This window comes from Drosophila willistoni (assembly GCF_018902025.1).
Source record: "Drosophila willistoni isolate 14030-0811.24 chromosome XL unlocalized genomic scaffold, UCI_dwil_1.1 Seg141, whole genome shotgun sequence".
In the NCBI taxonomy this organism is placed as follows: Eukaryota; Metazoa; Arthropoda; class Insecta; order Diptera; family Drosophilidae; genus Drosophila; species Drosophila willistoni.
In genome coordinates this window covers 8,806,599-8,818,961 of record NW_025814052.1, presented here as the reverse complement: position 1 = coordinate 8,818,961, position 12,363 = coordinate 8,806,599, and the positions used below count along the sequence as shown (strand labels likewise).

The 12,363-nt window shown below is 33.7% G+C and overlaps 1 protein-coding gene across 1 annotated transcript; it reads right to left on the bottom strand.

Annotated features, from left to right (window-relative positions):
* Positions 1 to 392: 392 nt before the first annotated feature.
* On the bottom strand, positions 393 to 12,128 carry LOC6648727 (coactosin-like protein). The gene is made up of 3 exons (XM_002071794.4): positions 11,769 to 12,128; positions 751 to 1,074; positions 393 to 684 (listed from the first exon to the last, which is right to left on the bottom strand). The coding sequence occupies exons 1-3, from the start codon at positions 11,817 to 11,819 to the stop codon at positions 568 to 570; spliced, it is 492 nt and encodes a 163-aa protein (XP_002071830.1). The 5' UTR covers positions 11,820 to 12,128; the 3' UTR covers positions 393 to 567.
* Positions 12,129 to 12,363: the final 235 nt, after the last annotated feature.

Below are 12,363 nucleotides of genomic sequence, written 5' to 3'. Positions count from 1 at the left end.
AAATATATGTATGAACGTAAAGTAGAATCCGGTTATAACGACTCCCCTTATAACGTCCGTCAAGTTATAGCGACTAAAGTTCGGTTGGTCCTAATACAAGGGCCTCCAGCTAGTACGTCTTCCGGATATAACGACGAAAATCGTCGGTCCCTTGAGCGTCGTTATAACCGGATTCTACTACATTTTACTAGGTGTTCGATAAGGGCGGACCGTGTTTGGTGTAGGGGAGTGGCGGCGGGATACCATGTAAAAACAATTTAATAAACAAACATTTGGTTTTTGAAATTTAAAATGTTATTTTAACTTGGTGCATGGTATACTTAAGTCGGCATAATTTTTTTCCAACTAGATATTTAGCAATGGCAAATAAGAAACAAAATTGAGTAATAAAATAATTTTCTTACTTTCAATTATTTATTACACAATAAAAAAAATGTACAGTAAAATATTTTAATATTTCTTTTGTTTTGTTTAATTTGCATAAAATTAGGTTAAAAAAAATTTAGAAAGACAGGGGCAGAGGTTAGGTCAGCGGCATCGGCAGCAGGACACGCTCCCAGCTCCATCTCAGTTATCCCGAATGCCAGTGCCGTAGTTGGCTCCACCAGCCCGATTGAGGGCCCCACGGAAGAGCTCAATGTCCAGTTCAGCCTCGACGCCCGCCTGAAGTTCGACAGCGAAATTCTAGAAGAAGAGAGGAGAATGCATATAGGAATATCAATTGAGATCCTATGGAGAGTCTGTACTCACATTGAGAACATCCTTAATTAGCGATTTATCCGTTGACATCTTTGCGCGCTGAATGACTCCGACTTCCTGACCAATCCATGTCAGAAATATGAATTTCTTGCGCTTGGACATTTCATCGCCCATTTGTATGCGGATGTAGCCGAAGGCGCGTTCGGCATCACCGAATTGCTCGCGGAACTCCTCAAAGCATTGACCCCGGCCATGGACAATTATCTGCGGGCCATCGAACTTGAAGACAGCCCATTCGGTGTCTGTGAGATCAGAGCGAACATCCTCGTAGGCCTCCCGGATGGCATCCTTATCCAGTGATGTCGCCAGCGGCATCTGCAACCGAGAAAAAAACCAAAGGAAACAAAGCAATGAGTCACCGATGAGTTTCGAGGAAGTCGTCTAGACCGAGTCTGGACGCAGAGATCTGCGGGGGAATTGAAAATCAATTCTCAAGTTCATTTCGCTGGCACGCCTGCGCGTTCACTCAGCCGCATTGCCAACGATAAGTGGGAAAGGCTTTCGCTTTCGTTTGCCTTTTGTTTCCGTGGCTAGTCATACAGAAAACCAACTATATACTTATATACTAGCACTAGCACTAGCACTAGTCACGCCAATGCAATGCGATGCAATAATAACAACAACACTAAACATCAACAGCTTATCCAATTTGTTGTTGCATAAGTTTATCATAAATTTTCTTTGAGAGGAGAAATATGAAAAAAAAAAAAACATAATGTACAATTGATAATTATTTCCTAGCTTTGAAATCGGAATTAATTAATCGGATATGCCGATGTTTATATACCCTTCTTCTTCGAGCAGAGCCATATTCCATATATCCAATCCTTTTGAAATTTCCCAGGGATACTTCAATTTCTTGACCTATCTTTCGTATATCGTTAAATGATATAGTGGTCCGATCCTAACAATTTTCATAAAACACAAAGAATTGCATAACAGTGGCTCTTTAAAAGGCTGCGTTAAGTTGATTTGCACTAATGGACAGACGGATATGGCTATATCAAATCAACTTCTCATACTGATCAACAATATATATACTTTATAAACATCTGACCACTTTATAATACATTCTGCAAGGGTATAAAAATGCAATTTTTTAACAAAACAAATATACTCTACACAATACTAAATCGTATTGAGATAGATAAGGAATTTGTAAATGAGTTCGTGTTTTCTTCTTTTGCAGACGAAACTCTAATATTTTACACAAGAAAATTGTTGTATTTTTTAAATGTTATTTCAAAACATAATATGTATGTAATCTATGACGTTTTCAATTTTCGGACTTTAGTTCTGATTATTTCGGTTTCTAAGTAACTTAAACTCGATTCCCACTGGCGACCATCCACCATCTCTTTGGGGGATATGCAAAATTGTATAAATGTATAAACTATATATAAAATTTTGATCTATTATACCCTTGCAGAGAATATTATAAAATTGGTCAGATGTTTGTAACGCACAGAAGGAGACGTTTCCGACCCCATAAAGTATATATATTCTTGATTAGCATGAAAAGCTGAGTTGATATAGCCATGTCCGTCTGTCCGTCTGTCTGTCTGTCCGTCCGTCCGTCCGTCTGTGCGAATGAGTTTTACTCAGCCGTTTTAAGAGCTATCGGGCTTTCGGTGTTTTTTATTACCCGGGAAAAATAAAGTATGAAAACCATCAGGTTCGGACCACTATATCATATAGCTCACGAAGAACTAAAAGAAACATTTTCATAAAAATCGGAGTATGCTATAAAATTTACATAGGTGATTGTAAAATAATTGTAAAATAGAGAGTAAAATTGAGTTGCAGAAAACAAATTTTGAACATGTAAAATTATTATTACCAAGGACTGCAAGGGTATATAAACTTCGGCATAGCCGATGTTAGCTTCTTTGATATTTTTTATGTTAAAACAATTGCAGAAATAAAAAGTGATTTATATTTCTCTCTGCACTTTGCAACAAGTTCCCCTGTGGCAGCTGTAATATCATCTCTTAAGGTGATGGTGAATCCCAACCGTTCTCCGCAGATGGATCGAGTGGGAATCGGGCCTTAATGAAATAATGCCCCTTTTTGATAGGCAATGAACATTATGTTATTTTTAATGCGATTTTAAATTCACTTTCTTTTGTAATTATTATTTACTTCACTATTATTTCAATAAATTATTAGGAGCCAAGAAAAGCAGAACTAAAGTAAAAAAACGCCATAAATTGGTGACTACCACTGTAAATAGACTATATAGACTCGTGCTTCAGTCATCATCAGATTATTTTATGTGAACTCTCGATTTCATTTTTAAAGTCCAAAATCATTCTGCATAATGGTCGTAAAGAAATAAACAAATCAGAAAAATTGGTCCAAGTGTAAGAGAATTTATAACCGAATTCATTGAATCTCAATAAACTGTTAACTTAAAAGAACCCTAAATCTTTTTTATTCAAATTGTCAAAAAGTTGAAAGTTGTAACTAGTAACCATAACCAAATTTACGAATCTTAAATCGAATTCATACTCAAATTTTGGAAACCATTTTGTTTTTACCACATCTATATAAGTGGGAAACAAAACTCATGTTTTATCTTAAATTAGATTGCAGAATAACTAATATTGAATGAATTATATATTCTTATTTATTCTGTTAAACTTTTATTGATTTTAAAAGGAGGACTTTAGTTATTAAGGCTATTCGTTTAACTGTCACTTCGTGTGTATCAGTGCTGGATTGGCTAACCCAGGTCTAGCAAATAATTCAAAAATCGACATTTTTAAAGTTCATGGACGGATCTAGAATATAATTTCTAGAATATAGTTTCACTTTAAAAATTATTCGAAATGCTGACATTTTGGGTGTCCAGACCCGTATGTAAGTAAGTTTCAATTAACTAAGATGTACTTAAGTTGTTGAAATTGGATAGAAATTGGCCAAGACATAGTCTGAAAAAACAGATTGACCATAACTTTTTATTTGCTAAAGGCCCATCGCTGGCTTAATCCGCCAATGGTGTAAATATGCTCTTTTTCTGCACATATTTAGTTCTTTTTTCTTGAAGTGGGTCAACTTACTCATTTTGTTCAGTTGGTCAGTTCTTCGATTGCTCACTCATGGAAAACAAAGCCTACACATCCGCCACTGCAAAAGGCCTTTCCCTTCCCTATGACTTCGACATTTAGTGCAAGTGAATACAAATTTGATTCACAACAAAGAAGACGCTCCGTTTCTTCCATTTGAGCTGGGACAAAGACTTCCATGAAATAACATTTGTGGCTGATTGGGACAGCAATTAAATTCCATTGAAATTATTGTGGCCAAATGCTTCAAATGTCTACAAAGTTTATATATAGGACCCGTCCATATCAACTCATAGAATGCAAACAAATCCTCTGGCCCTGGCTTTATCTTGATATCATAAAATAATATCTTACTAAGATCAAATGAGGCTTTTATATATCATTATTTACTGTGTAAATATGACTGTAATTCCGAGGAAATGTTTAAGAGATATGTACATATAGAGTGATCAAGTTTATCAATGCTCTAAAGACAACTGATAAAAATTGTGACTCCATTTCCAAGTGAATTCGTCATGGATCTTGCATTTTTACCCAAGTCATTAATTATCAATTTCCACACATTGTTAGTGTCTTTTTTAGATAATTTTGAGATTAATGAGACCAATTTGAAGTTGCATTTACCAAATAAATATATAAAAGTTTATTAAATGTACCGTTAATTGCCTGTGATTGAAAATATTGATTTATTTTGTACATAAACAATTAAGAGCTAAATATTTTCAATTGGATTAAAACATACCCAATGGAGAAACCAAAACTTTGAGGGAGACAACGACCAAAAATAGAAATGAAATTTCTGGAAGCGTTTTTTTTTTTTTTGTTTTTTTTTTTACCACTATAATGCGTTCAATGACCGAGTTTTATTTGTTTGATGTGAGAAAAATCAATTAGAAAAGCGCAAAGCATTTTAGACAAGAAGAAGAAGAAAAAAGGAGAAGAGAAGCCCCCAAAACAATTAAAGACAAAAAATGATTTAAGCGACCGGCGACCGGCGACCGATGACCAACAGCAGCAACAGCAACGACAGCAACAGACGGGGACAGCAGCAACATCTACGACAACAACGACAAAAAAGACAAAAAAAACGCCGTCAACGACTTTCACAAGACGATAGCGAAACAGTTTACCGAGGGCGATGGGAATTTCAATGTTTTATTTGGGACTGAGAGAGACTTTTTTTTTCTGTGTGTGTGTTGTTTGCGCTCTATTGACTTGAATTAATTAGACAAAATGCTAGGAGATGGTAGAAATATAGAATAACCGTTTTTGGCCATAATTTGTTAACACAAATACATACATAGACATGTCTATTTTTCTGGGGTGGCCGTTATGACAAAATGTGCGAAATTGTCATAGAATCGTTTTACATACATACATACATATGTAGTACATATTACATACTTTCCCTTATATATACATATACCTTCATTATATAGTAGATATATCATTCAATTGGATACACGTATAGCAAGTAGCTGATAAGACAACGTTTATTTTTATTTTTATTTTTTTTTGTGTGTGACAAATGTGACAAGAAAACAAATTAGATCACTTTTTTTCTTTCCTTTTTTTTTTGGGGACGGGGATGGGGAGGGGATGCGGCATTATGAAACTGGAACTGGGGTTGGGTCTGGGTCTGTTCACTGATAACTCCCTTTCACACAAGATATATTAAATAAATATATATATACTTTCATTATGTACATACATTGACGTAATCTTTTAGTCTATATATTTTCATGTATGTATGTATATGTATATGTATTGTTAGCTATTAGATAAGAACAATTGAAGTACAGCGAGTTTGTCTCGTAATTGATTTATCATTGAGTATAACATTCCGTTTAGTTTTCATTTTTTTTTTATGTGCTAGTCGTTTAGTCTTTTGACTTGTTACCAATTTTCCACTCCATAAAAAACTATTTGACGAAAGCAAAAGGGATGACTAATCTCAGTCACAACTTCAGTCACATGAATCAACCAATCACACAAAAAGAACAAGTTCTTGTTTTTGTTTTTCTAATCTAATTGTTGCATTTACAGTCATATCCATAAATAAAATTGATTTTCATTTCTCTAGAAATTCAATTTCTAGTTAGTTTCTAGGCTCATAGATGTAGATTGTAGATTTTTACATTTTATAAAGAAATAAGTCTACAGAATGATTCAAAAAGTCAATTAAAATTTCCAATCCAAAAGATCTTAAGTCAAAACCGAAGTAAAGCCAATTGATTGAAGAATATTTTTTTGGGGAAGAAAAATCAAATCCCCAATTCACCTGGAAATGGGTATAAGAAGATTCCAAAAGAAAAAAAAGCTGTGAGTTTCTAAGCACAAAAATAATTGATTATGCAAAATGATGTTGCATAAATTAAGAATTGTCCATTGACAATGCAATTGCTGTGTTCAATTTATTTTCATATGCCTTTATGCCTTGTTGATTTGCCATTTTCATCATTTTTTTGCTGGAGTTAATTTTCTTTCTCAATTTTGCCAATTTTAGACTTTTTGTGAGCTAACTCAACTGAAAGTGGCATGCGTCCGACCGTGTTCAAAACGTAATAAGCCATATAAAAACTGCATCCATATGCATGAACAAATACAAGTATAAATACATATACATACATACATATATATATTTATGTGTTTGTGTGTGTAATGCAATATACAAAAGAAATTGGATAATAAAACAATAAAAAACAAAATTGCAGACGAAAACGAATTTTGTAGATGAAAACCAAGAAAACATATAATAAAAATCACAAAAGAAAAGAAAGAAAAAAATACAAAAACAACTACCTACATACATATACATATGTATGTGTTAATTTGTTGTGGCAAGTTTTATTATGTAGTCTTATGTTTTGTTTTTATACATGTATGTATACCAAACAACTAACTGTAAGAACAATGTTGAAATCTATTGAGAACCAAAATAATGTTTTAATGACCTTTGACCAGAAGATATGAAGGAACATTGAAAAGAAATGTTTAATTTTACAAAGTAACTACATAAATGAAGACAAATGCAAAATTAAGCATAATATACTTGTTCAGAATTCTATTAAGGCCAATTTTTTGTACTCAATCACAGCTGAGCACAATCTCAGAAGTTGGTAAACTTCAAAAGATTTGCAAAAAGAATAATTTGGAAATAGTAAGGAGTCATTTGAAATTTCGAAGAGACAAAAACTGTTGTTCTTATCAGGTTTGTTATAATATTTCAACGAAAAGTCGATTCATAACATAAGTAAATAATATAAATGTATATATGGCAAAATATATACTTAAAAAACATCTTAGAAGATGTTAGAAGTACTAACTATTCCCAATAAGATCCTTGCTATGACCATGTAAGGACTATTTAAAGGAAATTGGCTATCTATCTGGATTCCGAGCTGTATTTATGAAACCTTGTGACTTTTTCCCCATTTTAAGTTGTAATTCTCAACTAGTTTAAGCATTAAACAGAGGTTTAACCAAAAGGGAGCCAAATTAGGGAGCGCGGCCATGTTTTAACTGATTTTTTCAAGTTGAATTTATAATAAAAAAGGAAAATAGAAAATATTTTCTAAATGAATTGTTAAAGACAACAATTTTAAGAAATGAATTTGAATGAATTCTTAAAAAACAAATTAAAATTAAAGCTCCAGGAAGAAGCAGCTGGGAGGCCCCTGCTCATAACTGGCTACTCCCTTGGGTATGGCCATTTCCAAACCCGTAGTTCTTTAGCAAAATCTGCTGATATAAGAATTTGGTAACTTTCTGCCGCCCTTTTTAAACGGAGGGTGGTGTAATTTGAAATAAAAACTCGAAACGTCAAGAGGCCTTACTTAAATTTCACAGTTCTCCGAATACTCACAAATTAATAAAATTATTGCTATATGCAATTAGGCTTTATAACACAGCAACTCTTCAAGAATCGACTTTGTAATAGATGCTGGTTAGGATTTTCCACTTATCAACTTTTCTTTACCAACATCAAACCACACAAACAGAAACGCTGAGAAAAGTCATAAATATTAATAAACATTTTCCAAATACAATACGAATGAAAACCAGTTGAACATTTGTATGAACATATATTATATACGAAGATATCACCTTACGCATAAAACAATGTTTCTCAGTCGAGTCATTTGGTGGCCAGAACGCTCAACAGGAAGTCAGGCGAATGAATCAGCTGGAGAAAAAGTCTGGTCGGCCTGGCTGCCAATAGGAAGCCGCATCAATCAGTCACTCAATCAATTGTATAATCAATTATGGTGGCCATAATTTATTAAAATATATGAACAAACGAAAAGGCATGAGAATGCAGTTTGTCATTTTCAGTTTAAATTTCGTTTTTAGTTTCGGAGTTGTTAAACTTGGGACATCATCCGCACAGAGTTGGCTAGAAACTGTTCTTAGAGTTGCAATCGATTTGTCGGGAACCTGTTTAACCTGTGTCCTAGCATTTGTTTAAGTGGTAGAATTATATATCCTGGAATTTGCTCCCGAGATGTGTATTTCAGAACTCTATTCTGAAATTATGTATCCCAAGGTTATCTATACTCAGTGTATTTAACCCGAAGCTATCCTTTCTGGTCTTATCAATAATAAATTTATATATCGAAAAGTCTATCCTAAAGATATATAAATCTTTGGACAAATGAAACTACTTTCAAAATTTAATCATTTTAAATAAAAAATGTTTTAGAAACACAAGACGTAGAAAATATATATGGAAAGAAGATTAAGGCGATGAACAGTAGGGGGCGCCAGGTTGCTAATCTATCTTACAGAACCAAATTAGCTCTACGGTATCTGATAGTCGTTTTCCTGCCAAATAATTTCGATCATTATTTAGTTTGCCATTGCATAGTATATATTTTTATCATCAATTTTCATATTGCTCTTGTTTGTTTGTTGTTTTTTGTTGATGACAAATTCCTTTGGCTCGCACGTTCATTGCCTTTTTATTTTCTCTCTCTTTCCTTCCCTCTCTGAACGTTGGGAGTTCGGGGTTAAATTTCTGTTTCGGTTCGATATTTTTTTCATTTTTTTTCCTTGTGTTCTCTCTCTGTTTTAATAATAATTTATTTTGTTTCGTTCGTTTCCAATTTAGTTTTTTTGTTTTTTTTTTTTTTGTTTTGCTGTTGCAATAAAGGAGCGAAAATGTTTTGCTTATGCATCTGGCAGGTTTTTTATTTTGTTGTTTCTTTGTTTTTGTGTGTGTGCATGTGTATGTGTGTGTGTGTGTGTGTGTGATTCATGCTCAAATTGAAGGCGACGGAAAACGTTGACCAAATTTGGTGTGCCAAGAAACAAGGCCGACAATATTTTTCGCAAACAAAGAAATAAAAAATAAAGAGTGAAAAAAATAATGTGTTTATTATTACGCTTAATTGCAAGTCGAAAAATTTTAAACAAATTTCAACCATCCTTAACTCAACATTTGAAATCTTTTAATGTTTTGACCAGTTTATATATAGAAATCATCACGATGAGTAATTAGCCCTTATTTATATATCTTTTTTCATTTCTAGTTTCAGTTCATCTTTAATATGCTTTACTTTTTGTTACATTTACAAATAATTTAAAAGATAACTTCGGCAAGTTCATTAACCTTTAAGAATATTTCAAAGTTTCGTCTATTTTTAATATTTTACTGATACATCTGAACACCCTTTATTTCTGCATTTATAGTCTCAATTGATTGATAAGAGGAATATATACATATACATACATATATCTGTGCATACTCAAAAGTGCAAAAATATAAAAACAAAACTTTATCGTTATCATTTCAATTTCAATTTGGCAAAAAAAGAAACATTTCGTTGCCGAAACAGAAACTTGAAGAGATTATGACAAAGAAAGACCTGCAGTAATTTTTGTTTTTTTGCTATTATTTTGGGGTTTTTCTTTTTTTGGTAACCAAAATCGCAGTCTTCCACATCGATTGATTTTGATCAACCTAATCCCATGGACGACGACCATTTACGGTTATGATTCAATCATTAAAGTCAAACAAGACGCAACAATGCAATGCAACTGAAACGCTAACGGATAGCGGTTAAGTGGTGGGAGGTGGGTTGGTTGGTTGGATGGTTGGTGGGAGGGGTAAGTCAATTGGCAGGGGAATCGAAGCTATCAATGGCAATGCCAATAAATAATATTAAGTGCGGACGCGATGAAGCGACATGTATGTATATACATATGTACATATATGTATGTATATAGTATATACCGTCAATGTCTGATATCAATGCCAAGTTGCTGAGGCATAAAATGTATTATAATTATAACCCTGTATAATCAATGCACAAAGAGACGTTGCTTTGTTGTATGTATGTATGTATGTAAAGATAAAGTAATTGGAATCCTAATTTAGTAATTGGGAAAACCACAAATTTTCACACCCCCAACAATCAAAAAAAAGAGAGAATGAGAGATTCATCTTCCCTAAGCATATCATTATAAGTCTAATAAATTTCTTATTTCTTAGAAACTTTTTTATAATTAAGCCTTATTATGAACGACTTTGAGTGAAATAATTGAATGAAGAGACAAACAAAACAATTTTTAAACTTTTTGAGTACAGTAATTCGTCAATATAGGCAACTCCTGCTTACAAAATGTCTTTTCATAGAACGAGCAATAAGATTTAATCAATATATATAGACTAAAATTACTTTCTTTTTTTGGTTATACCCTTGCAAAGGATCCAAATCTGTTTGTTTCTTTCAAACTAGTGTCTTAGTTTTAAAGCTATTGGTATTAAATTTAGTATACAAGCTTTTTTCAAATATACGCAACATATTTGTAAAAATGGGATCAATTCAGTAACTAAAATAAATAAATATCGGAATCAAAAATACATATAAGTGCTTTACGCATGAGAGAGACCGAGAGATGATTTATTGGTCCAATATTGATATAAGTATATCTATGGCATAGCCAAAATACGCTTCATTGATATGGTTGTATATGCTTTAACTATATATGTAAGTGTAATAATAAACCACTTTGCGGTGTTTTACTGTGCTATGCTCGAAATTTTAAATACTTTAACAGTTCTTTTTTATGATAAGAGGATAAATGGTAATTGTATACAAAACGTTTATTTTTCCAAGCAATTGCACTAAAACCAATAGCAGACATTGCATAGATCGAACATATTTACATGCTATATACATATACATACATATGCATATATATGTATAGAAATGTTAAGGTATAAACCGCAGACCAGAATAGTGAGACATAGTTTGAAAAGTGTGAATAAAGTAAAACAAGTGCAAGGAGAATGCACTTGAACTTGATACGAGTACAAGCGATTAGACATGTGGCATGGTCAAAGGCGTGGCAATGACTACGACTACGCCTACGACTTTACCACCAGCAGCAGCCTCCATCCCCCCTCCATGCCTCTTTGAGAACGCCCCCGTTTTGAGAGTAGACATAAGAAGCAGGCAGTAAAAAAAAATATGTACATACATACATACATATATGTATATTTCTTTTTTTTTTTTCTTCTCTTGTCTGGCTTCGGCCCTGGGCCGGTTCTTGTGTGTGGACCCAGAGTTGGAGTTATTTTAAAACCCAACACACACACACACACACACTCAGAGACACAGACACACTTGACACTGGGCTCCAACACTTTGGCAGAAAAAACTTTTGCTCTGTTTCTGCTTCTTTTTCTTCGCTTCATTTTTTTCTCCCCATTTTTTTCTTTATCTTTTATAATTCTTTTTTTTTTATTTGTCTTGTATACATATATATGTATGTAGAGTGTTCATATATTAATATAGGGTGTCCAAAATGCAGTTATTTTTCAAAAATGAAAAATCATATTCCAAGAACATCAATTTGGATCACCCTGTATACATATGTATGCCCATTTATACATATATGAATGATAGTATGTCTCCCCTTTTGGAGTGTACTTACCCTTCTGGGCTTGCTCTCCACGATTTGTTCAACTTCAATGCCGTCTGACATGGTTTGTTGTTGTTGTTGTTGCTTTTCAATTAAAAAAAAATAACAAAATACTGTAAAAAGGAAGCAGGAGCACTGGAACTGGAACTGGAACTGGTATGCAACTGGAACTGGAATTGGAACTAGAAGGATTGTCCTTTTATATGTATGTAGGTGTATATTTAGAATTCGATTTATTATTGCTTTTGTTTTTGTTGATTTAATTTGATTTGTTTTTTCGAAAAATTTCGACGCGCGCTACACCGAAAAAAAAATTATAAAATTAAAATACAAAAACTCTGTCCGACTCGCACGAATTGCTGTTAACGAATGCCAAGCTGCCGGCGTTTGCAACTCCAACGAAGTGATGACGATGATACCCCCGATGCCGATGTGGCTCCTAGCCCCCCTCCCGACCCTCCATTACCTTCCGCATCCAAAAACCCCCACGGCAATACCAGATGTAGACGCGACGCCAGCGCATTCTGCGGCGGCCGCAAATGAAGCGGACAGCGCAGTGCCCGAAAGAGTGTGAGCGAGTGAAAGGCAGAACCCAAGAGACGGTGAG